This window comes from Salvelinus alpinus, chromosome 18 (assembly GCF_045679555.1).
Source record: "Salvelinus alpinus chromosome 18, SLU_Salpinus.1, whole genome shotgun sequence".
Taxonomy (NCBI): domain Eukaryota; kingdom Metazoa; phylum Chordata; class Actinopteri; order Salmoniformes; family Salmonidae; genus Salvelinus; species Salvelinus alpinus.
In genome coordinates, this window is record NC_092103.1 from 11,139,716 (window position 1) to 11,167,255 (window position 27,540).

General features: G+C 43.6%; 1 protein-coding gene across 8 annotated transcripts in view; it reads right to left on the reverse strand.

Moving 5' to 3' along the window:
* LOC139543699 (membrane-associated phosphatidylinositol transfer protein 2-like) overlaps positions 1–27,540 on the reverse strand; it is a 76,366-nt gene that overhangs the window by 19,922 nt on the left and 28,904 nt on the right. For all 8 annotated transcript variants that reach the window (XR_011668749.1, XM_071350027.1, XM_071350033.1 and 5 more), the window contains 13 exons: positions 15,418–15,632; positions 14,923–15,041; positions 13,907–14,140; positions 4,794–5,141; positions 4,590–4,685; positions 4,352–4,462; positions 3,888–3,949; positions 3,006–3,096; positions 2,734–2,887; positions 2,450–2,639; positions 2,222–2,341; positions 1,868–2,088; positions 731–909 (listed from right to left, as the gene is read on the reverse strand). Coding sequence is in view for 7 of the 8 variants with exons in the window: in XM_071350027.1 (XP_071206128.1) it covers positions 731–909; positions 1,868–2,088; positions 2,222–2,341; positions 2,450–2,639; positions 2,734–2,887; positions 3,006–3,096; positions 3,888–3,949; positions 4,352–4,462; positions 4,590–4,685; positions 4,794–5,141; positions 13,907–14,140; positions 14,923–15,041; positions 15,418–15,632 (2,140 nt within the window). In the remaining variant the exon portion in view is untranslated. The remainder of the gene's footprint in view (positions 1–730; positions 910–1,867; positions 2,089–2,221; positions 2,342–2,449; positions 2,640–2,733; positions 2,888–3,005; positions 3,097–3,887; positions 3,950–4,351; positions 4,463–4,589; positions 4,686–4,793; positions 5,142–13,906; positions 14,141–14,922; positions 15,042–15,417; positions 15,633–27,540) is intronic.

A 27,540-nucleotide genomic window follows, 5' to 3' on the forward strand; every position in this document is an offset into this window, starting at 1 on the left:
AAAAGAGAACACGGTTATTTACATATAGGAACAGCTATCGGAGTCCCTTCCAAAGCTCACATATTGAAAACCATTGGACCAAACTATGGAGGATACTATGAACAACTTCCATCAAAGATTCTGGTCTCGAGGGTCCAGAAGTGACACAGGCAACTGCTGACGAACACGTCTCTGGAACTCTCTAGAGCTCCATGGAACCCCTGAAGACTCCATGTCACAACCCCCTCTGTTTCCTCTGCTGCCTCTCAGCTCTTTTTTCTAAACCTCCTGTTTATCTCCTGTCTCATCATCTTAGTTCTTCGTTTACTTTGGAACATGTGCCTCGAATGTCATCCCTTGAATGTCACAGCCAATGGACTTCTCTGGCGTCAGAGATCTAAAACATGACTTCTAACCTCTGAACTATGATGTTAACTCACTAAGGGATGTCCTGTCAGAGCCTGACCCCCACAGCTGCAGGAAAAGACACTCACCGCACAGACGCCGATTAGCTTAGATTACAGCTTCTCACTAAATGTGAGACTTTCTGTACACATACAGTAAATACAATTCTGAAAAGTGGCAACTTTGCTTATAGTCTATTTCTGCTTTAGCCAACTCCTTAAAAGGCCAACTCCATGCATGGCAAAGACTGTTGGCTGCAGTCGGAATATAGCCTATAGTCTACAGTATATAGTTTGGTATAGTCTACTGGCTACTGATATCAATCTCTGATGAAGGTGTTCCTCACCATCTATAGACGGCACAACAGTCTTCCTCAGCGCCAGCACCAGCCCCAGAGGAGAACCAAAGAGGAAGAAGTCTGCCACCTCGAAGTCCAGCCTCCCGAGCGCCCCCCCTCCCTCTAGCATGGTACTGCTGCTGGAGCGCCTCGAACCCGGGTCTGTTCTCAACACACTGCTGTGGAGACTGGAGAAACCGAGGGAGAGGGAGGGAGAGAGAGGGAAGGAAGGGGGGGTGACAAAAGAGAGGGGGAAGAGTCAGCCGACGGGTGTAAACAATAAAAAAAAGTTACATGGGCAAAGTGAACATTTGATAACAATGACGGTCATTGTCGCTATACTGTGTGTGTCTGTGTGTCTCTGTCTGTGTGTCTCTGTCTGTGTGTCTGTGTGTCTCTGTCTGTGTGTCTCTGTCTGTGTGTCTCTGTCTGTGTGTCTCTGTCTGTGTGTCTCTGTCTGTGTGTCTCTGTCTGTGTGTGTGTCTGTGTGTCTCTGTCTGTGTGTGTCTCTGTCTGTGTGTGTCTCTGTCTGTGTGTGTCTGTCTGTCTGTCTGTCTGTCTGTCTGTCTGTCTGTGTCTGTCTGTCTGTCTGTCTGTCTGTCTGTCTGTCTGTCTGTCTGTCTGTCTCTGTCTGTGTGTCTCTGTCTGTCTGTCTGTCTGTCTGTGTGTCTGTCTGTGTCTGTCTGTCTGTGTGTCTGTCTGTCTGTGTGTGTCTGTCTGTGTCTGTCTGTCTGTGTCTGTCTGTGTCTGTGTGTCTGTCTGTGTCTGTGTGTCTGTCTGTCTGTCTGTCTGTGTCTGTCTGTCTGTCTGTGTCTGTCTGTCTGTGTCTGTCTGTCTGTGTCTGTCTGTCTGTGTCTGTCTGTCTGTCTGTCTGTCTGTCTGTCTGTCTGTCTGTCTGTCTGTCTGTCTGTCTGTGTGTGTGTCTGTTTGTGTGTGTGTCTGTTTGTGTGTGTCTGTCTGTGTGTGTCTGTCTGTCTGTCTGTCTGTCTGTCTGTCTGTCTGTCTGTCTGTCTGTCTGTCTGTCTGTCTGTCTGTCTGTCTGTGTCTGTCTGTCTGTCTGTCTGTCTGTCTGTCTGTCTGTCTGTCTGTCTGTCTGTGTCTGTCTGTCTGTCTGTCTGTCTGTCTGTCTGTCTGTCTGTGTCTGACCTGGACAGGAAGGCCTGGTGCTGTTTGATGGTGTCTAGTTCGTAGGTGGAGGAGTCACTGCGTTTGCGTGGCAGCATTGTCTTGGGGTCGTCGGGCCCTAAGCTGCGAGGGATGTCGATGTTACTGCGACTAAGATGGCGACTGCCCTCCAGAGACGGAGAAGACGGAGAGGACGGAGAGACACTGTTTATTACGATGCCTGGGGAGAGGAGGTCTGTGTCCTGGAGAGATGGAGGGCAAGGCGGGGGCAGGAGAGAGACAGGGGGGGGGGCAAAGATAGTTAGTAGCAGTCCGATTTACAGCACAGATAAAGGAGGGAATTCGGGTGCAATTTAAAGGACTAGAGGAAGGTACCTGTACGCTGACAGTGCTGCCTCGTCTGCTGCTGCTCTGGCTCTCTGAGACGGTGACGTTACTGCAGCACAGAGCATCAAACCCTAGGATACCACCTACACAGTCCCCGATCACACACACCTACAGGAGGAGAGAACGCCTTTAAGTTCAACATATAGAAAATAATCAGCAATAGCTGTCAGAAACATCCGGAACCTCGAAACTTTGACTCCTGTCCTCTGCACTGACCTGTCCGGAGAAGGATGTCCCTTCCAAGGACCTTAAGAAGTCCCCATACACCTGATTGGCTCGTTGGATGACGGTAGCCACGGCATCCTGGTACTGGGGAGCGGAGGTGGCCAATAGAGGCAGTGCAGCTAGAGGGATGTGGTCCTGACTGTTGGAGAGGCAGCCCTCGTCATAACTATAAGGACTGAGACTGGTCAGGAGAGATAGAAGGTTAGAGTATGTGTGTGTGTGTGTATGTGTATGTGTATGTGTGCATGCGTGCGTGTGCATGTGTGTGTACTCACTTGGACACCAGGGAAAAGGCGTCGGCACAAACCGCGGGGCAAGGAACCATGCGGATGGCGATGCGTCCTAGGGCTGCTGGGTAATGGACCCTCATCACTGTCTCAAACGCTCCGGTCAGAGTGTTGACGTCCGCCTGCTTACTATTTGGCTCACCTGGGAGTAATTATGAGTAAATAGTCATACAATATTGTTACATTGTCTTTCCAAGAACAAACAAAGTGAGATGACTGTAAGTGTTTACTGTAACAGTTTGTGTTGGGATATTGCATACCTGCTCCAGTGTCTAGGATGTTACCCCCGTGAAGCACCAGGAGGAGAACGTGGATCTTTGAGGGCGCCAGACACTGCTGAGACGACCCATCCTACGGGAGGAGGAGGAGAGAGGGCGGACGTTGATTAGTTACCAATACACAGTGGCTGTGAAGGGGTGAAATCATGGAAATGAAGTAGAATAGAAAAAGAGACAGTTCCAATTGGAGTTCTATCAGAACTGAAACATATTTTCACAGCCTACAGTAACACAACACCCTACTAAAGGCTACAACACCACCTCTGAACCACAGTGCACTGTGGGGCTGGGGCTAGGGGGTCAGACTTACAGCTGGTCGTCTGCGGGACCTGACAGTGGAGCGACGTCTCGGTTTACTAGAGACGTGACGCTGGACACAGAGAGGATAACACACTGAGATGCTGCCTGTGTGTGTGTGTGTGTGTGTGTGTGTGTGTGTGTGTGTGTGTGTGTGTGTGTGTGTGTGTGTGTCAGAGAGACGTGCTGCTGCACACAAAGAGCAACAACAAACACTGATATAGTATTTACGCGTGATCTACTATCCCCGATAGACGTTACTCTCTGATGTTCTCCCTCCCCCTCTGGCTGTCGTTAGTACCAGATGGGATCAAAGCATTCTCAAACTGACACACAACTTCAATAAGCCAACTGTTACAGTACTGGTTTGACTGCAAACATTGCTGTTAATATATTGTTAAGAAATGATGAAGCTATAGTTAGTAACCCTCAGTGAGAACTCATGTTGTTTACTAGGCTACTCTCATACATTCTTCATACTGCTATTTGTTGATTTGGATCCCCATTAGCTTTTGCAGAAGCAGCAGCTACTCTTCCTGGGGTCTAGATGAGGTGTTGGAAGCATACCTCAAGAAGTCTCTCGTCACTACTGGTCGCGGCATACTCTTCACCCGACTGATACAGGCTCTCTGTAAACACACACACACACAATTATTTTTCATTAAACAAATTAACTTCCTGATATAAGACATGAAGATCTGAAATCTTAATGACGAACGGAGCTTGTGCGTGTGTACAGTATGTGTTTTGATTTAGATTTTACTGGGATCCCCATTAGCCGATGCCAAAGGCGACAGCTAGTCTTCCTGGGGTCCGACACATAACAAAAAAGATATTATAGACAAAAATACTTTACAATTGACATACATTTAAAAATATTAACATAGACATTACAGACTTACACACATACATTACTACATATATATATATGCCTTAATTAGGTGTGTGTGTGTGTGTGTGTGTGTGTGTGTGTGTGTGTGTGTGTGTGTGTGTGTGTGTGTGTGTGTGTGTGTGTGTGTGTGTTGTCCTACCCTGGCCCTCGTCCATCTCTGTAGTGTCCATCTTGTCCATTAGGTCGTTGGAACTCCACTTGGTCATCTCCTTGGCATGTAACAGCATCTCCTCATCCCCAGAGAAGTCCTCTGAGGAGACAGACATCAGTAACAGTTGATGTTGTAATAACATGTAATAACAGTCATAGAACCCCAGTAAGTAACAGCTGATGAAGTAACTGTAATAGCGGTCTGGAAATAAAATGTCATAGCAAACCGTGAGCGTCAAAGAACTCGTCGTCCGTGCTGTCCTCGGAGTCACGAGCGATACTCTGCATCCGCCACTCTGAGATGTTCTGGTGGACGGGGCTTCCTGTGTGGACAGGAAAAAGGAAATAGAGTGAGGCCACTATTTTCTCATGCTCTGGGTTGATTTGAGACTTGGTAATTATTGAACAGAGAAATGCATCGCCCCACTCACCTCCTCTCTTCGAGGATCTATTAGACGACTTGGACGAAGTTGACCACTGCTTGGTGAGCTCTCCATGCGTCTGTAACGCATCTCCCAGCCCTGTCCGTCCTCCCTCCACCTCTCCCCCCTCCCCCAGGGCCTTCACTCCCTCCTGGTCCTGGTTGGGGGTGGCAGGGGTCCCGTTAGTCACTTCCGCCCCCTCCTCGGTGTCACTGAGACTGTACTGGGCCATCGTCCTGGCCAGGGCTAGCTGGGTCTCCAGCTCCAGCTGTCTGATGTCCTCTATGGTCAGACCGTACCACTCATCTTGCCAGCACCACGCCTGCCGGTGGGCACGCACCATCACCTTACGCAGGCCTGGGGAGGAGAAGGAGGGGAGAGGGAAGAGCAGGAGATTAATAACATTATCACAGCGATCTCGCTCTCAATTCCAATCAATATAATTATTTTCCTTTCTCTCAATACCCATCAATCGTGCATACATTCATTAGAAATAAACTAATGAACCTGTCAGTCATAATGTACTGAACAAAGCACCACACAGCAGCAGCAACACAGAGCAGTCGCACACACAACGCACACATACTAGAAACACAGTTACAACACACACACACACACACACACCTAGCAGGTGATTCAACATTCAACTCAGCCGTAACACGAGAGGATTAAATGAGCTGTGTGTAAAAATGAAGAGAGTGTATATGAACAAACAGCAGTAGGTCAGTGTGTGTTAGTGATGCGCGGGTTGGCTCATAACCTGCAGTCCCTGCGGTTATATCCATGGAGCGGGCAGGTTTAGGTTCATTAAATATTATGTGGATGAACAGCGGGTGGGTGGTGAATAAAGAGAAAAAAAACGCATACCAAAACATCTATAATAATTACTGTGCAATTCATATTTATAGGCTACATTGAGTTTTTTCTTTCATTATTTTTTAAAATCGGGCATTAGTGCGTAGGCCTTTTCATAAAAGCATGCGGAAGGTGTGATTTATTGTTTGACTTTGTCTATTGTTTGAAATGTGTTGTTTCAGAAAAACATTAGGCTCCTGTTCAATAGGCCTAAATATTCAAATGAGGTAAGACGGAGCTGATTCGTGGACTACAGGAAACGGAGGGCCGAGCACGTCCCCATTCACATTGACGGGGCTGTAGTGGAGCGGGTAGATAGCTTCAAATTCCTCGGTGTCCACGTCATTAGGGACCCATCATGGCCCAAGCACACCAACACAGTAGTGAAGATGGCACGACAACGCCTCAAGAGGCTGAAAAGATCTGAAAAGATTCTCAAAAAGTTATACAGTTGCACCACTGAGAGCATCTGTTGGCATCACCACTTGGTATCACAACTGCTTGGCTACAGACAGTAATGCGTACGGCCCAGTACATCACTGGGGCCGATCTCCCTGCCATCCAGGACCTCTATACCAGGTGGTGTCAGCGGAAGGCCCTAAAAATTGTCAAAGACTCCAGCCACCCAAGTCTCTGCTGCCATACGGCCAGTGGTACCGGAGCACCAAGTCTGGGACCAAAAGGCTCCTGAACAGCTTCTACCCCCAAGCCATAAGACTGCTGAACAGTTAATCAAATGGCTACCCTGAATATTTGCATTGACACCCTTTTTATTTGCACTGACTCTCTAGCACCAGCTCTATGCACACTCACTGGACTCTACCCACAACCTCACACATACTACACTGACACTCCAACACACACAAACACTACATACGCTAACACACACCAAACACATGCATATTGACGCCACACACACATAGACACACTTTAACACTCTTCACACACGCTGCTGTTACTCTGCTTATTATCGCCTAGTCCCTTTTACCTCTACCTACATGTACATTTTACCTCAATTTCCTCAACTACCTCGTACCCCTGCACAATTACTCAGTACCGGTACTCCTAATATATAGTCTCAATATTGTTACTTCGTGTTACCATTTACTTTTTAACTCTGCATTGTTGAGGAAGGGCTCGTAAGTAAGCATTTCACAGACCAGTCTACACCTGTTGTATTCGATGCATGTGATAAATACAATTTGATTTGATTTGAATAAATGTGGAAGAAAAACGTAATTGTTCAATAAACGTTGAAGGGGGGGGGGGAAACGGAACTGTACAGCACATTTTCTATATTTTCGGGTTAGGTTTGATGCTGGCCTCAGATTTTCCTTTTATCACATATAGTCGGGCGGTTACGGATGGGTTATCGGGGGAGAAGGGCCTTGTTCAGGGAGGTGACCAAGAACCCGATGGTCACTTGGACAGAGCTCCAGAGTTCCTCTGTGGAGATGGCAGAACCTTCCAGAAGGACAACCATCTCTGCAGCACTCCACCAATCAGGCCTTTATGGTAGAGTGGTCAGACGGAATCCACTCCTCAGTAAAAGGTACATGACAGCCCGCTTGGAGTTTGCCATGCTGTGGGGATGTTTTTCAGTGGCAGGGACTGGGAGACTAGTCAGGATCGAGGGAAAGATGAACGGAGCAAAGTACAGAGAGATCCATGATAAAATCCTTCTCCAGAGTGATCAGGACCTCAGACTGGGGTGAAGGTTCACCTTCCAACAGGACAACGACCCTAAGCACACAGCCAAGACAAATCAAAGTTTATTTTTCACATGCGCTGAATACAACAGGTGAAATGCTTACTTGCAGGCTCTAACCAATAGTGCAAAAAATAATCTCTGAATGTCCTTGAGTGGCCCAGCCAGAGCCCGGACTTGAACCCAATCGAACATCTCTGGAGAGACCTGAAAACAGCTGTGCAGCAAAGCTACCCATCCAACCTGACAGAGCTTGAGAGGATCTGCAGAGATAAATGGGAGAAACTCCCCAAATGCAGGTGTGCCAAGCTTGTAGCGTCATACCCAAGACTCAAGGCTGAAATCACTGCCAAAGGTGCTTCAACAAAGTACAGAGTAAAGGGTCTGAATACTTATGTAAATGTGATTTCATTTATATATATACAGTGGGGAGAACAAGTATTTGATACACTGCCGATTTTACAGGTTTTCCTACTTACAAAGCATGTAGAGGTCTGTAATTTTTATCATAGGTACACTTCAACTGTGAGAGACGGAATCTAAAACAAAAATCCAGAAAATTACATTGTATGATTTTTAAGTAATTCATTTGCATTTTATTGCATGACGTAAGTATTTGATCACCTACCAACCAGTAAGAATTCCGGCTCTCACAGACCTGTTAGTTTTTCTTTAAGAAGCCCTCCTGTTCTCCACTCATTACCTGTATTAACTGCACCTGTTTGAACTCGTTACCAGTATAAAAGACACCTGTCCACACACTCAATCAAACAGACTCCAACCTCTCCACAATGGCCATGACCAGAGAGCTGTGTAAGGACATCAGGGATAGAATTGTAGACCTGCACAAGGCTGGGATGGGCTACAGGACAATAGGCAAGCAGCTTGGTGAGAAGGCAACAACTGTTGGCGCAATTATTAGAAAATGGAAGAAGTTCAAGATGACGGTCAATCACCCTCGGTCTGGGGCTCCATGCAAGATCTCACCTCGTGGGGCATCAATGATCATGAGGAAGGTGAGGGATCAGCCCAGAACTACACGGCAGGACCTGGTCAATGACCTGAAGAGAGCTGGGACCACAGTCTCAAAGAAAACCATTAGTAACACACTACGCCGTCATGGATTAAAATCCTGCAGCGCACGCAAGGTCCCCCTGCTCAAGCCAGCGCATGTCCAGGCCCGTCTGAAGTTTGCCAATGACCATCTGGATGATCCAGAGGAGGAATGGGAGAAGGTCATGTGGTCTGATGAGACAAAAATAGAGCTTTTTGGTCTAAACTCCACTCACCGTGTTTGGAGGAAGAAGAAGGATGAGTACAACCCCAAGAACACCATCCCAACCGTGAAGCATGGAGGTGGAAACATCATTCTTTGGGGATGCTTTTCTGCAAAGGGGACAGGACGACTGCACTGTATTGAGGAGAGGATGGATGGGGTCATGTATCGCGAGATCTTGGCCAACAACCTCCTTCCCTCAGTAAGAGCATTGAAGATGGGTCATGGCTGGGTCTTCCAGCATGACAACGACCCAAAACACACAACCAGGGCAACTAAGGAGTGGCTCCGTAAGAAGCATCTCAAGGTCCTGGAGTGGCCTAGCCAGTCTCCAGACCTGAACCCAATAGAAAATCTTTGGAGGGAGCTGAAAGTCCGTATTGCCCAGCGACAGCCCCGAAACCTGAAGGATCTGGAGATGATCTGTAGGGAGGAGTGGGCCAAAATCCCTGCTGCAGTGTGTGCAAACCTAGTCAAGAACTACAGGAAACGTATGATCTCTGTAATTGCAAACAAAGGTTTCTGTACCAAATATTAAGTTCTGCTTTTCTGATGTATCAAATACTTATGTCATGCAATAAAATGCAAATTAATTACTTAAAAATCATACAATGTGATTTTCTGGATTTTTGTTTTAGATTCCGTCTCTCATAGTTGAAGTGTACCTATGATAAAAATTACAGACCTCTACATGCTTTGTAAGTAGGAAAACCTGCAAAATCGGCAGTGTATCAAATACTTGTTCTCCCCACTGTATATATATATATATATATATATATATATATATATATATATATATATATATATATATATATATATATATATATATATATATATATATATATATACACACTACTGTTCAAAAGTTTGGGGTCACTTAGAAATGTCCTTGTTTTTGAAAGACAGCAAATTTCTTGTCCATTAAAATAACATCAAATTAACCCGCAAAACACCAGTCTCAACATCAACAGTGAAGAGGAGACTCCGGGATGCTGGCGTTCTAGGCAGAGTTCCTCTGTCCAGTGTCTGTGTTCTTTTGCCCATGTTAATCTTTTCTTTTTATTGGCCAGTCTGAGATATGGCTTTTTCTTTGCAACTCTGCCTAGAAGGCCAGCATCCCAGAGTCGCCTCTTCACTGTTGACGTTGAGACTGGTGTTTTGAGGGTACTATTTAATGAAGCAGCCAGTTGAGGACTTGTGAGGCGTCTGTTTCTCAAACTAGACACTCTAATGTACTTGTCCTCTTGCTCAGTTGTGCACCCGGGCCTCCCACTCCTCTTTCTATTCTGGTTAGAGCCAGTTTGCGCTGTTCTGTGAAGGGAGTAGTACACAGTGTTGTACGAGATCTTCATTTTCTTGGCAAGTTCTCGCATGGAATAGCCTTCTTTTCTCAGAACAAGAATAGACTGACGAGTTTCAGAAGAAAGGTCTTCGTTTCTGGCCATTTTGAACCCACAAACACTGATGCTCCAGATACTCAACTAGTCAACTAGAAGGCCAGTTTTATTGCTTCTTTAAATCAGAACAGTTTTCTGCTGTGCTAACATAATTACAAAAGGGTTTTCTAATGATCAATTAGCCTTTTAAAATTATAAACTTGGATTAGCTAACACAACGTGCCATTGGAACACAGGAGTGATGGTTGCTGATAATGGGCCTCTGTAGATACTCCATAAAAAAAATCTGCTGTTTTCAGCTACAATAGTCATTTACAACATTATCAATGTCTACTCTGATCAATTTGATGATATTTTAAAAATGGACAAAAAAATAGCCTTTCTTTCAAAACATGGACATTTAAAAATGACCCCAAACTTTTGAACGGTAGTGTATATATAATGACAGATTTCTTGAGTTATCTTATTAATTCTGACTTCTGAATTCTGAGGAAATACTGGCTACGGCATTTATAAATTGGACAAATAGTACTATTTACGTTTTTTTTTGCATTTTTCAAGCGAATGGCTTTTAAAGGAGAATACAAGCACACTCCTTCGGTTCGGCTAGCCGAGTTTGGCTGGTGTGGCTAGTCGCCAGCATAACATCGAACTGAAGCACGCTGACTCCTTAAGCAGTAGTAAATCACTGTCATGATGCAGACTGATGAGCTGACAGAAGAACACAGGCAGGAAATTAATCCTGCTGCCTTTCTTATCTTCTCTCTCTCTCACTCCTTCTCCCTGTTTTTCTTTTCATCATTCTTCCTTTATTACCACCATGGTTCTCTATACCTCTCCCTCCAACTGTTACTCACTCTCTTATTCACTAAATCAAATCAAATGTTATTGGTCACATACATGTGTTTAGCAGATGTTATTGCGGGTGTAGCGAAATGCTTGTGTTTCTAGCTCCAACAGTGCAGTAATATCTAACAAGTTACCTCTAACAATTTCACAACATATACCCAACGCAAATCGAAGTAAAGGAATAGAATTAAGAATATATAAATATACGGACGAGCAATGTCAGAGCGGCATAGACTAAGATACTGTACAGTAGAATAGTATAGAATACAGTATATATATGAGATAAGTAATGCAAGATATGTAAACGTTATTAAAGTTACATTATTAAAGTGACTAGTGTTCCATTTATGAAAGTGGCCAGTGATTTCAAGTCTGTGTATAAAGGCGGCAGCCTCTCTGCGCTAGTGATGGCTATTTAACAGTCGGATGGCCTTGAGATAGAAGCTGTTTATCAGTGTCTCGGTCCCAGCTTTGATGCACCTGTACTGACCCTGCCTTCTGGATGATAGCGGGGTAAACAGGCAGTGGCTCGGGTGGTTGTCCTTGATGATCTTTTTGGCCTTCCTGTAACATTGGGTGCTGTAGGTGTCCTGGAGGGCAGGTAGTTTGCCCACGGTGATGCGTTGGGTAGACCGCACTACTCTCTGGAGAGCCCTGTGGTTGTGGGCGGTGCAGTTGCCGTACCAAGCGGTGATACATCCCGACAGGATGCTCTCAATTGTGCATCTGTAAAAGTTTGTGAGGGTTTTAGGTGTCAAGGCAACTTTCTTCAGCCTCGTGAGGTTGAAGAGGCGTTGTTGTGCCTTCTTCACCACACTGTCTATGTGGGTGGAACAATTTCAGTTTATCAGTGATGTGTACACCGCGGAACTTGAAACGTTCCACCTTCTCCACTGCGGTGTTGTCGATGTGGATAGGGGGGTGCTCCCTCGGCTGTTTCCTGAAGTCCGAGATCATCTCCTTTGTTTTGTTGACAAATACATAAAACTGAATACTGCAAAGTTTCCTAAGAACTAGAAGCGAGGCAGCCCTCTCTGTCCGCACCATCTTTCTCTCATTCTCATTCCTACTCTCCGTCTTTTTCTCATATTTTCTCTCCCTTCCCCAGCCACACATCTCTCCAGGTCTGAAACTTGACCAACGCAATGACTGACAAACATCCCACCGCCTTCCCTGACAATCCCAGCCACAGTGATCGATTGACAGGCCAAACTGTTAAGAATGTGGCCAGGATAACATGACAATGAGGAAAATGGGAGGAATAATATTGCCAATAATAATTAGAATGTTGTACTTGTTAGATAAGTAAAATCATTGTTAAATTGCACATTAAGTTTTCCTTTTCTTTTTGTCACAAATAATGGACTGAATGAAAACATTTTAACAACGTGATTTAACCGATTGATGTTTGGAAAATAGATAACAAAAATGATGTTAAATGCCTGTAAACAGCTTGGGGAGAAAAAATGTCACAGATTAAATTATGTAATATAGGCCTACTGATTATTTCTCAGTATACTTGTGAGCTACTCATTGACAGCCCGTGAGCTACCGGCCATGCATTTTTCCACCATAGCTGGATCCATCATAAATGTTTGCACTACACAATAAACTTTTATGAGAACAGTCAGCCCTCGAATGCTATCTACCTAACGTTAGCTAGCAAATCACTGTTGAAACAAGCTAGCTAACGTGAGCTATAGCAGTCATTTTAGCTGGCCAGGTAATATTGAAAGCTAGCTAGCTACATAATATCAAACCTGTCGTCTGGTTTGCTTGATTAGCTAGCCAACTAATAGCCAATGCCATGGCAAGCAAGGTAGTATTTTAGCTAGCTAGCTAACGTTAGCAAGCTAAATACATGGCTCTGAGTCTGGCTGGAACTGGCAAAGTATGGGGTAACGTTAGTTGCACCATGGTACGGGTGAATTAAATAATTTTGCTAGCAACCTATCTAGCAACATTAGCGAAACCAGCTGCAGTAAAATATTGTCCACCTAGCAACATGACATCTAATTTCTGGAGGCAGTGGAAACGCATTTTAAGCTAGCCCACCAAGGCTAGCCCAACCTGCACGCGCCACTCAAATAAAATAACGATACGCTGAGTGCATCGGACATGAAACAACTATACAAATTTAAACAGCACATAAAAATTGCAGAGGTGGAAAAAGTACCCAAATGTTATACTTAAGTAAAAGTAAAGATACCTTCATTGAAAATGAATCAAGTAAAAGTCTAAAGTTTAAAATATACTTAACACAATTATTTTTTAAATATTTTTTAATATTTAAGGAATGCCAGGGGCACACTCCAACACTCACACATAATTTACAAACAAAGCATGTGTGTTTAGTGAGTCTGTCAGATCAGAAGCAGTAGGGATGACCAGGGATGTTCGGTTGATAAGTGCGTGAATTTGACAAATTTCCTGTCCTGCTAAGAATTCAAAATGTAACGAGTACTTTTGGGTGTCAAGGAAAATGTATGGAGTAAAAAATACAATATTTTCTAACGGAATGTAGTGAAGTAAAAGTAGTCAAAAATATAAATAGTAAAGTAAAGTACTTAAGTACTTTACACCACTGCAAAATAGATAAACAGTGTTATTTTGCAGGTGTCTATTCATTTTAAACACCAGTGGTGTAACTAGTGCTTTCTAACTGCACTGAACCAACACAGTGGCATGCAGGAGAAAAACCAAACTTTTGAGTGGTCAAAACCATTCACCTTGAGGCGACAGGGGAGGGGGTGCAAAATGCAATCTGTTCATTATTATATCATATAGAAATGGACACATTTATCTTAATACAGACTAGCTCAAAACATCACTAATTATTTAAATTTGAAATTACCCGAATGGATTGTGATAACTTTCGGGCAAAAAAAGTACATTTACACCCTTATTTTGAAAGTGGGGGTACAGCTGCTCTGTTTGTGCCATTACTCAGGCACCTATGTGCACACGCACACACACACACACACACACACACACACACACACACACACACACACACACACACACACACAGTACCTACCAACATCGTGAATGAAGCGTTCTATCTTGGACTGCATTCCCCAGTATCTGAACTCCACCTTGCAGAGCTTGTAGGCACACATGACCGTGTTCTGGGTCGGGTTCTGGTTGATGAGTTCGATCCAGTCGTCAGTCAGTGGTCCTCGCTTGGTTTTCTCTGATAAGTACAGCTTAGGGTCCTCCTCAACCAGGTACTCATGGGGTGCAATGTAGTCCTTCACAATGTCAATGGGGTCTGGAGGAAGAACACAAACACAGTCAGTACACAGACCAAAATGAGCCATGTAGTGAATTATGAGACGATTACTTATTGACATTCCTTGACTATGTCTAATTTTGGAGTGAATGAGGGCAGAGGGAACCAGAATAGAACTGAGAAAAGGAGGAACAATAGTACTGCTGGCTAGAAGCCACTAGAGGTCTCCACTGCTCTGCTCTACGACCTGAGTGTGTTGCTACGTGTGTGTGTTGTGTGTGCGCTTGCGTGCTTGAGTGTCTGTGTCAGAGAGATGTGCTGCAGCACACAAAGAGCGGCAACAAACACTGATCTACTATCCCCATACACATTACTCTGTGTGTGTGTGTGTGTGTGTGTGTGTGTGTGTGTGTGTGTGTGTGTGTGTGTGTGTGTGTGTGTGTGTGTGTGTGTGTGTGTGTGTGTGTGGTTATGTAATCGTCCCCCGCAGAGTCAGTCTGGGCCAGACAACACACCTATCACACACTGCACTGTGGGAGTGGCGCTGCAGTATTAAGCCAGCCAGCAGCTCACACTCACACACACTAGCAGCAGCATAGGACGGAACACACGCTGTCTGCATCTTAAAGACCACAGTGTGTGTGAAACAGCGATTTGCTGACTGCTCTCTGAAATCCATGAAGACCAGACAGACAGACTGAGAACAGTAGGCTTGAGAAGGCGTGTAGGCTTGTTTGTGTGTGTGTGTGTGTGTGTGTGTGTGTGTGTGTGTGTGTGTGTGTGTGTGTGTGTGTGTGTGTGTGTGTGTGTGTGTGCCATACCTATAGTCCTTGTTCTTTTTTCTGCTGATGACAGATTGAAGCACTCTTGGGTCCCTGTGTCAGGTTTATAATACGTCTCAATGTCTATGGAGAACTTCTCTACAAATGGACAGGTATACCTGGAGAGAGAGAGAGGAAGGGGAGAGAGAGAGAGAATGAGAGAGAGTGGGGGAGCGGGAGAGAGAGAGTGGGATGCGTGAGGTGGAAAGAGGGGAGAAGGGGGGAGGAAGCTTTAGGAGAATGTCACTTTTACATCTTGTATTTGTATAGGCGTGTAAGGTAGGGGTCTAGGGTAGAGATGCACAACTCCGGGCCTCAGGGACACACATTTGTGTGTGTGTAATGATGTAAGTGTGTGTACATATAGTGGCAAGAAAAAGTATGTGAACCCTTTGGAAATACCTAGATTTCTGCATAAATTGGTCATAAAATTTGATCTGTAGCAAACTGGCTCAAATTAAGATCCTACATCTGTATGTGTGTGTTGTCTCTCACCGTGTGCGTGTGTATGGGTAGGCGTTCCAGGACTCCTCTTCCACGCGTAGAGCAGCCTGAGGCAGGATGGAGCAGAACCACGAGGGGATGTGTTTCCCGATGTGGTACACCTTGTGTGTGTACTGTCCCGACCCGCCTGGACCATCCTCATACGGCTTGTTCTCTAGGATCTCCACCCCACTGCCCTCACCACAACTCTCCTCTCGGCTCTTCTTCTGCAAGAGGAGTGGAAAGAAGAAGAACGGAGGAGTCAGGGCCTGCTTTTCAGTGGAACTGGTTGCAGCGTACACACATGCATACACACACACACACAAGACTTCATCCTCGTCTCAAAGCTGAATGAATTCTAATCATAATGATGACCAAAGTGGTGAGTTAGGAGAAAAATGGCTGCCACGTCAAAATATTCCCCTCCCCCAAATAAAACCTCTCCCTGTCACTCCTCCTGACTCCAGTCCCTTTTTCCTTCCTCCCTCCTGCTCTCTCTCCTCCTCTTCCTCTCCTGGCAGTCTGGTGGTGTATTAGCTTTCATCTTTCCTCATAGAGGAGGAAGAGGAGAGAGGGAGAGAGAGAGAGAGAGAGAAAGCGAGTAAGAGAGAGAGAGACAGAGAGAAAAATAAGAGTCAGATGGAGAGGAGAGAGAGGAGAGAGAAAGAGAGACAGAATGAATGAGGGAGGGAGTTCTAGTCAGTTGCTGCACTGTACGGACTGCTACTGCAGTAATCAATACGCTGCATATTGACTATCATGCAACTTTCCCTTCCCGACTAGCACTGTTACATGTCTCAGCTGCTACCAGTGTGTGTGTGTGTGTGTGTGTGTGTGTGTGTGTGTGTGTGTGCGCATGCTTGCATGCGACTGTCTGTTTATGTGTGTGTGAAGAGATTGCTCCTCTCAATTCCTAAGGCACTCCTACACCCCCTGTGGAAAAGGGTCCTACATGGAACCAAAAAGGGTTCTTCAAAGGGTTCTCCTATGGGGACAGCCGAAAAAACATTTTAGGTTCTAGATAGCACCCTTTTTTCTAAGAGTGTACTGTCTACCCTGGCACTGGTAGACTAGGAGACAGATGTCAGACCCCGTAAGTTAGCCAGTGTTTTATTCTACTCATGTGGGGAGGTACACAGTAACACACCACTCGGACTTAGATACGGTCTCTGAGACCACAAGTTTGTGTCTGAAATGGCACCCTATTCCCTATAGTGCACTACTTTCAATGGACCCTGGTCAAAAGTAGTGCACTAAATAGGGAATAGGGTGCCATTTGGGCCAGAACCAGGTCTGAAGAAGCATCAGACCTAACAGGGCATAATACGGCAGTCAAGCTGGGAAACTGTAGCAGATTGATCTCACAGGGTCTGGTTAATCCAACAGAAGCTAGGTCACCCATCACACCAGCAGAATTCCCATTATTCCAACGTAGCCTCCAGGCCTCACTAAGGCTGTTTCCTAAATGGAGCCCTATGCGCCCTGGTCAGAAGTAGTGCTCTATATAGGGAATAGGATGCCATTTGGGACGCACCCTCTCTCGCCTTCTGTAGATGTGAGATGGGGTTTTAGGGAGTGGTGAGGAGTGAAGGTCATAAGAGGCGGTGGAACAGCTCGGAAATTGCAGTCATTTAGTATGTAATCTAATATAGGAGCAGAACTGAGGGCCTTACATTACCCTCCCCTCCCCTCTGAAGGCCTCTACCACAGGGAATGGAGTAATTGTTGCTTAATATGAGTGGAAACTCTCCATAATATGAGTGGAAGCTCAGAGAGTGTCTGGTTAGGGACTCAGTCAGTGTACTGCGCAGCAGTGGTTCCCAACCCTGGTCCTCAAGTACCCCCCAAAAGTACCCATTTTATTGTAACCCTGGACAAGCACACCTGATTCAACTTGTCAACTAATCATCAACTCCTCAATGAGTTGAATGTGGTGTGTATGTCCAGGGCTACACCAAATATGTGTGCTGTTGAGAGTACTGGAAGACCAGGGTCTGGAAACAGATTTGGTGCAAAGACTCTAATAAGGAAATGTGACATTAGTTTTGATACAGCCCCAAGGGAGAAATCTAATGCTGGATCACACACGCACACACAGGCACGTGGCTGTGTGTGCTCACACTGCGGGAGCAGCAGACCAGCACTTCATTACAGCGCTGACAGGTCACATCACGCCAGCCCTGACACACACAAACACACCCGACCAAACACACATGCATGCACAGAGTCCATGGTTGAGCTGCCCATCATCAATTGTGTTCCCCCACAGCAGAAGGGAGAGAGAGGGAGAGAGATATGGAGAGAGAGAGGGAGATATCTGTGCCTGAGAATTGTTGCCTCGAGGGCAGAACAGAAGGCGTCAGTTAGAGAAAGAAAGGAAGTAAGAGAGTGTCTAGGTGGGGATCATCTCAATGGTCTAAAGTGATTTCCTCTCCAGAAATTCAAATACTATTTAGGGTATTTCAATTACTTTCAAAGACATTTCAAATTAAGAATATTTTTTATTTTAAAATACAACTAGTTTACTTTTTTTTTTTTACTTTGTCTTATAATACCTTTGTATTTTTTTACTATTGGAATATATTACTCATTGTATATCATGTCTGCTTTAAGTCTGGCTTTGGGGTGGGGCTCTATTAGAGCATGGAGGAGGGGTTGGGGTGGGTTTGATTTGGTAGGGGATCCGTGTGTGTTCTGCCCTCTACCTGTTCTGTCTGTTATCTGTGTTCGAGCCGATTTGGACATATTTGTATAAAAGACAGAACATACAGAGCTCCATGTACATTTGTGTAAATATATGAATGTATATGATGAAATATTAGGTACGTACCTTTATGATTTATATTTACCTGATTGAGATGTATTCATTTGTTGTTAGTGTAACTTAGTTTTTGCCCCCCCCCCCCTTGCCCATTCATTGTACTGTGGTAAGTGTGTTAGGATAAAGGCAGGAAGTTGGGCCTTCGGGGGGGGGAGGAGTCCTAGCTAGACGCGGGAGTGGTATAGTTTTTTGACCATACAGACATACAAACAGGTCATATTATGTATTTTCCATGTCAATATATTTCACAGCGGTTTAGATGGTACACTGATTCTCTACACTAAATTAGGCAAACTATTAGAATTTTAGCAACCAGGAAATGGCAGAGCGTTTTGTGCACCTTTAAAAGTTTGACTAGATTAGATTTAGTCCTATTCTTTAACACCGATTTTTGGTTGAGATGGAGACATGAATCCAACATAGGAAATATTCATTTGTAGACAAACTAGAAATGGAATTGTGTTTGGTTGTCAGCACAACAAAATATCAACCTTTGAAGGAGATGTATCTTCTACTTGGATGGTTAGTGCTATCAGGGAGCCTTGGGACGTCCCTACCCTAAACCCAAACCCCTACCCTAACCTTAATCCCAACCTTAAGCCATTTTTCCCCCCGTTATTATTTTCCGCTAACCCTACCACCCCTCCCCTAATTGAAACCAACACTTATGCTTCTACTTCCAGCGTATACATACAATATACATTTTACAAACAGTAGATTTTACAATAATTCTCTTTTGTTCGTTTTTAGTCCCATCCTTCAGCTACCCTCAACCCCTCCCATCTGTCTCTGAAGAACATCTATTTCTATTTGCCATACAACTGTGATGTGATGTTTCAACCTTAACCATTTTCAATTTCAACTTCAATGGGGAACGTCAAAGTTGGGACGTCCCAAGGATTCTGGATAACATGGAACCTGCTTGCATAGTTCCATCTGTTCCTCTGGCTTTAATTCCAGTTTGTCTACAAATTAATCATTGATATTTTGGATTCACGTCTCCATCTCAATCCACAATCTAATCAAATCAATCTTTAAAAGCACTTTACATGTTAATATTTGGTTGCATTGACAACCAAACACAGTTCAATATCACTTTAGCAATACAGTAAATAGCTTATTAACATGTCAACAAGTTACAAATTCTATGTTGGTTTCATGTCTCCAACTAAACCAAAAATAAAAGTTAAAGAATAGGATTAAGCCAGTGGGTCAGATGAAATTATCCAAGAATTAGACATTCTTTAAATGTTATTTGGTTGCGTTGTCAACCAAACACAATTCAATAATACTTTTGTTATACAAAAAATAGCCTAAAGTTATGGCTCTTACAAATTAATGTAACACTATATATTGAACTTTAAAATTAGTAACATTTCTCGCCAGCCGTGATTTGGGGCAGCTCCATATTAAGACATGTGACAGTTCCTAGTGCAAAAACAATGTCCTATCCCGGGGCTTGAGTAAATGGCATTACTAAGTTGCTCCCGAATGTACTACGCCAGGACATGGAAATCGATTCTATCGTAGTCCATGTGGGTTTTAATGACATTATGAAGGCAGCTCTGAACAGTTGAAACTGGATTTTAAAGAGCTGATTGATTGATTCCCTGCTAGACACTAATAAAAGACTCATCATATCTGGCCCTGTGCCCTCTCTGAATCGTGGCATTGAACGCTTTAGCAGGACTCTCTCTCTTCACAACTGGCTAAGTGATTATTGCAGTTCAATGGGTGTAACTTTTGTTGACAATTCCAATACCTTTTGGAAACAAAACATGTTTTATAAGGAGGATGGGATCCACCCGAATAATTTGGGTTCCTGGATCATTTCACAGCATTATAAGGCTGCATTGAGACAATGACTTATCAATGACCCAAGCCCAGCTCAGTTAATCCCTACCATTGTGTCACTGAGTTGTCATAATGCTTAGGCAAATGTACATTATACCAGGGGTGTTGGTAGACACAATGTAAGTAACCTAATTTATGTCCCTCTGACTGCCCTGAATGCCTCTGCTGATGCTACCGCTATTGTATGCAGTAATCACGTGCCTACAGACCAGCGGTATGCTGCTAGCACTGAGGCGGTGTGCCCTAGCAGGAAGTCCACTGTGTGCAGCTCACCCTGCACTAACATAAATAACATGAGCATGTCTACTTCTGCTAAGCTTCCCAGTAAAGCAATGAAATTAAGCAAGCATCCCAGAAAAGTGCTAGAAATAGCCCACAGTAAAATATGTAGCTCAATAAACAAGGTTCATGAAATGAATAACTTGCTTGTTATTAACAGATGCCATTTATATTCTGACTATCTCTGAAACTCACTTAGATAATACCTTTAATGATACAGTGGTAGCAATACATGGTTATAACATCTACAGAAAAGACAGAAATGCCAATGGTGGAGGTGTTGCTGTTTATATTCAGTACCACATTCCTGTAAAGATTAGAGAGGATCTCATGTTAAATACTGTTGAAGTCATATGGCTACAGGTTCATCTGCCTCACCTAAAGCCCATTCTTGTAAGGAAGCTGCTATAGCCACCAAGTGCTAACAGTTGGTGTCTCGATAACATGTGTGAAATGCTTGATAATGTATATGTGATATCAACAGAGGTATATTTTCTGGGTGATTTTAAATATTGACTGGCTTTCATCAAGCTGCTCACATCAGTAAATCTACCAGGGTAGTTACAAACAGCACAGGAATGAAATCATCAACACGTATTGATCACATCTTCACTAACGTTACAGAAATGAGCTTGAAAGCAGTGTCCCATTCCATCGGATGCAGTGATCACAATATATCTAGGAAAACCAAAGTGTATAAGAGGTCATACAATAAGTTTTGTAATGATTCCTATGTTGTTGATGTAAATATTTTGTTGTTCTGTGGTGTGTAATGAGGAGCAACCAGATGCTGCACTTGACACACTTATGAAATTGCTTATTCCAGTTACTAATAAGCATGCACCAATTATGAAAATGACTGTAAAACATTTTTTATCCCAGTGGATTGATGAGGAATTGAAAAATTGTATGGTTGAGAGGGATGAGGCAAAAGGAATGGCAAATAAGTCTAGCTGCACAACCGATTGGCAAATGTACTGCAAATTGAAAAATCATGTGACTAAACTGAATAAAAAGAAGAACAAACTATACTATGAAACAAAGATAAATTATATGAAGAATTGCAATAAAAAAAGCTCTAGAGCACCTTAAATTACATTTTGTGCAAAAAGGCAAACTCAGCACCATCATTCACTGACTCAGATGGCTCATGATCACAAAACCCACTGATATTGCCAATTACTCTAATGATTTTTTTAATTGGCAAGAATTTAGGCATAACATGCCAGCAACAAACGCTGACACTACACATCCAAGTATAACTTATCAAATAATGAAAGACAAGCATTGTAATTTAGAATTCTGTAAAGTGAGTGTGGAAGAGGTGAAATAATTATTGTTGTCGATCAACAATGACAAGCCACCAGGGTCTGACAACTTGGATGGAAAATTACTGAGAATAATAGCGGATGATATTGCCACTCCTATTTGCCATATCTTACATATCTTGTGATATCTTCAGGCTTGTGTGCCCTCAAGCCTGAAGGGAAGCAAAAGTCATTCCGCTACCTAAGAATAGTAAAGCCCCCTTTACTGGCTCAAATAGCCGACCAATCAGCCTGTTACCAACCCTTAGTAAACCGTTTGGAGTAACCCTAGATTGTAAACTGTCATGGTCAAAACATGTCGATACAACAGTAGCTAAGATGGGGAGAAGTCTGTCCATAATAAAACGCTACTCTGCCTTCTCAACAACACTATCAACAAGTCTGGTCCTACAGGCCCTAGTTTTGTCACACCTGGACTACTGTTCAGTCGTGTGGTCAGGTGCTACAAAGAGAAAATTACAACTGGCTCAGAACAGGGCAGCACGGCTGGCCCTTAAATGTACACGGAGAGCTAACATTAATGATATGAATGTCAATCTCTCATGGCTCAAAAAACTTGTTTTTGTAAGAAGTGTCGACAAGCTGAATGCACCGAGCTGTCTGTTTAAACTACTAGCACACAGCACAGACACCCCATGCATACCCCACAAGACATGCGGCCAGAGGTCTCTTCACAATCCCCAAGTCCAGAACAGACTATGGGTGGTGCACAGTACTACATAGAGCCATAACTACATGGAACTATATTCCACATCAAGTAACTAATGCAAGCAGTAGAATCAGATTTGGAAAAAAATGATAAAAATACACCTTATGGAACAGCGGGGACTGTAAAGAGACACACACACACACACACACGGATACAGACACACACATACGCAGACTGTCGCTAGCACACGCAATCTACATACACGTATATTGTAATATTGTTGTATAGTGGTATCACTCATTTTGTATTGTAGATATGTAGTGGTGTAACAATATTATATGATACACTGTTTTATCTTTTGTTTTATGTGTGATCCAAGTGCCTTAATGTGTTTGGAACCCAGGAAGAGTAGCTGCTGCCTTGGCAGCATCTAATTGGGATTCTTAATACAAATACATCCATGGCCACATTTTGATGTTAGCCCGATGTAACTATCAATGTATTTTTATGTAATCATAGAAAGTGTGCATGTTCAAAATAGCATGCAAAGGTCACAGGTCTGTGGAGATCTTCACAATTGCCATAAAAATGTGAGCACACTCTTGAACAGTATTGATCATTGCACTGTACTTTGAATGAATGTAATCTCAACTGCAATCCGGTTCATTTAGTTGTGCTATTAGATGAAGCACAGTGATAACACATTAAGTTGTTGCATAAATATTTGACATTGTAGTCCCATTGGAATTTGGTTGTATTTTTAGATGGTTGAAAGCATAGTGATAACCCATTAGGAATTCAACAAACTTCTGTCTTTTTGAGTGGGTGAATAGAGGTTGAAATCTCATTGATCAACGTCTCAACCAAATATGAACAAAATGTTCACGTTGAAATGACGTGATGTACCCAGTGGGGAGTGTCTTCTAAATGACTAAAATGTCAATGTTAAAAAAATACTCAAATGAACAGAACATTTGTATTTAAATAACAATTCATTAAATATGCATGTATTTGAACCCAGGTCTGTTCCTTTCCTCATCTCCTCTTTGAAAACGTGACATACAGTGGGGAGAACAAGTATTTGATACACTGCCGATTTTGCAGGTTTTCCTACTTACAAAGCATGTAGAGGTCTGTCATTTTTATCATAGGTACACTTCAACTGTGAGAGACGGAATCTAAAACAAAAATCCAGAAAATCACATTGTATGATTTTTAAGTAATTAATTTGCATTTTATTGCATGACATAAGTATTTGATCACCTACCAACCAGTAAGAATTCCGGCTCTCACAGACCTGTTAGTTTTTCTTTAAGAAGCCCTCCTGTTCTCCACTCATTACCTGTATTAACTGCACCTGTTTGAACTCGTTACCTGTATAAAAGACACCTGTCCACACACTCAATCAAACAGACTCCAACCTCTCCACAATGGCCAAGACCAGAGAGCTGTGTAAGGACATCAGGGATAAATTGTAGACCTGTACAAGGCTGGGATGGGCTACAGGACAATAGGCAAGCAGCTTGGTGAGAAGGCAACAACTGTTGGCACAATTATTAGAAAATGGAAGAAGTTCAAGATGACGGTCAATCACCCTCGGTCTGGGGCTCCATGCAAGATCTCACCTTGTGGGGCATCAATGATCATGAGGAATGTGAGGGATCAGCCCAGAACTACACGGCAGGACCTGGTCAATGACCTGAAGAGAGCTGGGACCACAGTCTCAAAGAAAACCATTAGTAACACACTACGCCGTCATGGATTAAAATCCTGCAGCGCACGCAAGGTCCCCCTGCTCAAGCCAGCGCATGTCCAGGCCCGTCTGAAGTTTGCCAATGACCATCTGGATGATCCAGAGGAGGAATGGGAGAAGGTCATGTGGTCTGATGAGACAAAAATAGAGCTTTTTGGTCTAAACTCCACTCACCGTGTTTGGAGGAAGAAGAAGGATGAGTACAACCCCAAGAACACCATCCCAACCGTGAAGCATGGAGGTGGAAACATCATTCTTTGGGGATGCTTTTCTGCAAAGGGGACAGGACAACTGCACCGTATTGAGGAGAGGATGGATGGGGCCATGTATCGCGAGATCTTGACCAACAACCTCCTTCCCTCAGTAAGAGCATTGAAGATGGGTCGTGGCTGGGTCTTCCAGCATGACAACGACCCGAAACACACAGCCAGGGCAACTAAGGAGTGGCTCCGTAAGAAGCATCTCAAGGTCCTGGAGTGGCCTAGCCAGTCTCCAGACCTGAACCCAATAGAAAATCTTTGGAGGGAGCCGAAAGTCCGTATTGCCCAGCGACAGCCCCGAAACCTGAAGGATCTGGAGAAGGTCTGTATGGAGGAGTGGGCCAAAATCCCTGCTGCAGTGTGTGCAAACCTGGTCAAGAACTACAGGAAACGTATGATCTCTGTAATTGCAAACTAAGGTTTCTGTACCAAATATTAAGTTCTGCTTTTCTGATGTATCAAATACTTATGTCATGCAATAAAATGCCAATTAATTACTTAAAAATCATACAATGTGATTTTCTGGATTTTTGTTTTAGATTCCTTCTCTCACAGTTGAAGTGTACCTATGATAAAAATTACAGACCTCTAAATGCTTTGTAAGTAGGAAAACCTGCAAAATCGTCAGTGTATCAAATACTTGTTCTCCCCACTGTAGGTGGGGAAAAGCGACATGTTAGGAAGCCTACTAGGAATCTGCTTTCACTTGTCCAGTGGTTTGACATTGACAGCAGTGCAGAGGGAGAAAAGGAGGTGAGGAAGCCACTTTAAACTACTGAGATGCCCAAAGTACTTCCGTCTATGACATGGTGCTGGCAAGGGTGAAGGACAGAGAAGTGTTGAACGTGAGAAAAACAATGTAATGGACAGAAAAGTGTGAAAAGAGTGTTTCCAGGAATCTGCCTGAAGATTGAAAGTTTTGTGCTGAGAGGAACAGTAAAGCCCAGGCACCAAGGACATATAGATAAGAAGTTAAAAAAAGAAGAAAGAAAAGACAAAAGAAAATGTCCCGGGAGCCAAAAGAGAGTTCCTTGGTTACAGTATCTGAGCCTGAAGACATGCATGGAGGGACAGGGAGGGTCAGCCCGGGAAAGATAGAAAGAGAGAAATATGGAGAGAAATGAGTGTGAGTAATGGTGGCATGCTGTGCTGGGCTGGAAGCTGAGAGGGCAGCGGAGACCGAGAGTACCACAGGAATAGTAATGTCTTGGCTTTGCTGAGGTCTGATTTCTGCTGGGCCCCAGTTACCGCTGAATATTTTATATGATACCGCAAGGTTAGCAAAAAGACACACAAACACACACACACAAAGTTAGCATGAAACAGGTCCTCAAGGTCTACACTGCAGAGTCAGTCTCTTCCAGCCATACAAATGCTTACTTCAGCCCAAGGAAACCAGGTGTGTGTCGACCTAGTATGTGACCAATAAGTGACCGTAATGTATCAATACGTACCAATTATATACATCATATGAAGCACAGTCCACATTACAGCTCTCCAGTCTTTCAATGGACATACTGAATAGGACCACCATAAGGTGGCTCTCCATCCTACTGTCTGTTGTCCTCTTTTCTCCCTGTGTTTAGTCTCTAATTTGGCACACCCACATACATACATACACACACACCACACACACTCCAATCGAGGAGATAACCAAATCACACTGGTGTAAAGTACTTAAGTAGTACTTTCAAGTATTTTTACTTAAGTAGTTTTTTGGGGTATCTTTACTTTACTATTTATATTTTTTTTTACTTTACTACATTCCTAAAGAAAAGTATGTACTTTTTACTCCATACATTTTCCCTGACACCCAAAAGTACTTGTTACATTTTGAATGCTTAGCAGGAAAGGAAAATATTCTAATTCACACATGTATCAAAAACATCTCTGGTCATCCCTACTGCCTGTGAACTGGCAGACTCACTAAAGACATGCTTCGTTTCTAAATGATGTCTGAGTGTTGGAGCATCCCCTGGCTATCCGTAAATATAAAAAAACAAGAAAATGGTGCTGTCTGTTTGCTTAATATAAGGAATTTGAAATTATACTTTTACTTTTGATACTTAAGTATATTTGAGTAATTACATTTACTTTTGGTACTTAAGTGTATTTAAAACCAAATATTTTTTTCTCAAGTAGGATTTTATTGGGTGAATCACTTTTACTTAAGTCATTTTCTATTAAGGCATCTTTACTTTTACTCAAGTATGACAATTGGGTACTTTTTCCACCACTGCAAAATCAGCAGTGTAACATTGTCATGGAAACACTGGCTGCATCATTTTGACTTTTCTTTCTCCATTTCCCTCCATCTCAATTTCTGCCTCTCTCTTTCTTTTTTGTCTCTTTCCATCAGTCTCTGCCCGTTCCTCTGTAAGTCTCCCTCTTTCCGTTTCCCTTCCGTGCCCCCTTTATCTGCTTCCCCCAATCACCTTCCCTCTCTCTGTCTTTTATTCTCATTGCAAACAAATGACGGCAGCCACTGCCACGCTGCTGCTGATGTCACTGGTTACCATGGCTACCAACCGCTCAGCTGTGACGCTGCCCCAGAGGAGAGATGTGGGTAAGGTTTACAACGTTTACATTAACATTAAAACAGGCAGCACATGGAGCTTCATCAAGTGTTGGTCTAGCAGACTGTATTCCGTCAGGGGTCACCAGGTGACCTAATCACCCATAATCCTCTAGGATAATGTCCTGAAGTCACATCACTGGTTGGCTGCGACTGTCCTAGGAAAGATCTGCTCTTCAAAAGTAGCTACTGTACCGTGGGTTCGTATCCCCGAAACCAACGTGCTAATATTTTCCTCCTCTAGAGAGAGAAGAGAGACTGTACGCAAAACATTGGAGACAAGCATATGGAGAGCCAGCTGGCCTTAGAAAGCTCACATTAAACTGGTGACCTGAACCATGAACACAACCAGACACCATGTTACACACACACACAAACACACACACATGCGCAAGCAAGAACACACACAGCTCACCTCACCACCTAACACCTGATCTAGGGTCAGTAGGGCTTCTGGGTCACAGCAACAATATGATGACTCTCTGACCTAGACCACTGTTTTAGGACGATGTTATATTCTGTAAATGCTACGTGATGTGCTATATGTTGTATTCTGCATGCAGTGTGTTAGCCATGCTATGCTAGGTATTGTATCCTGATTGACGCATGTTAGCCA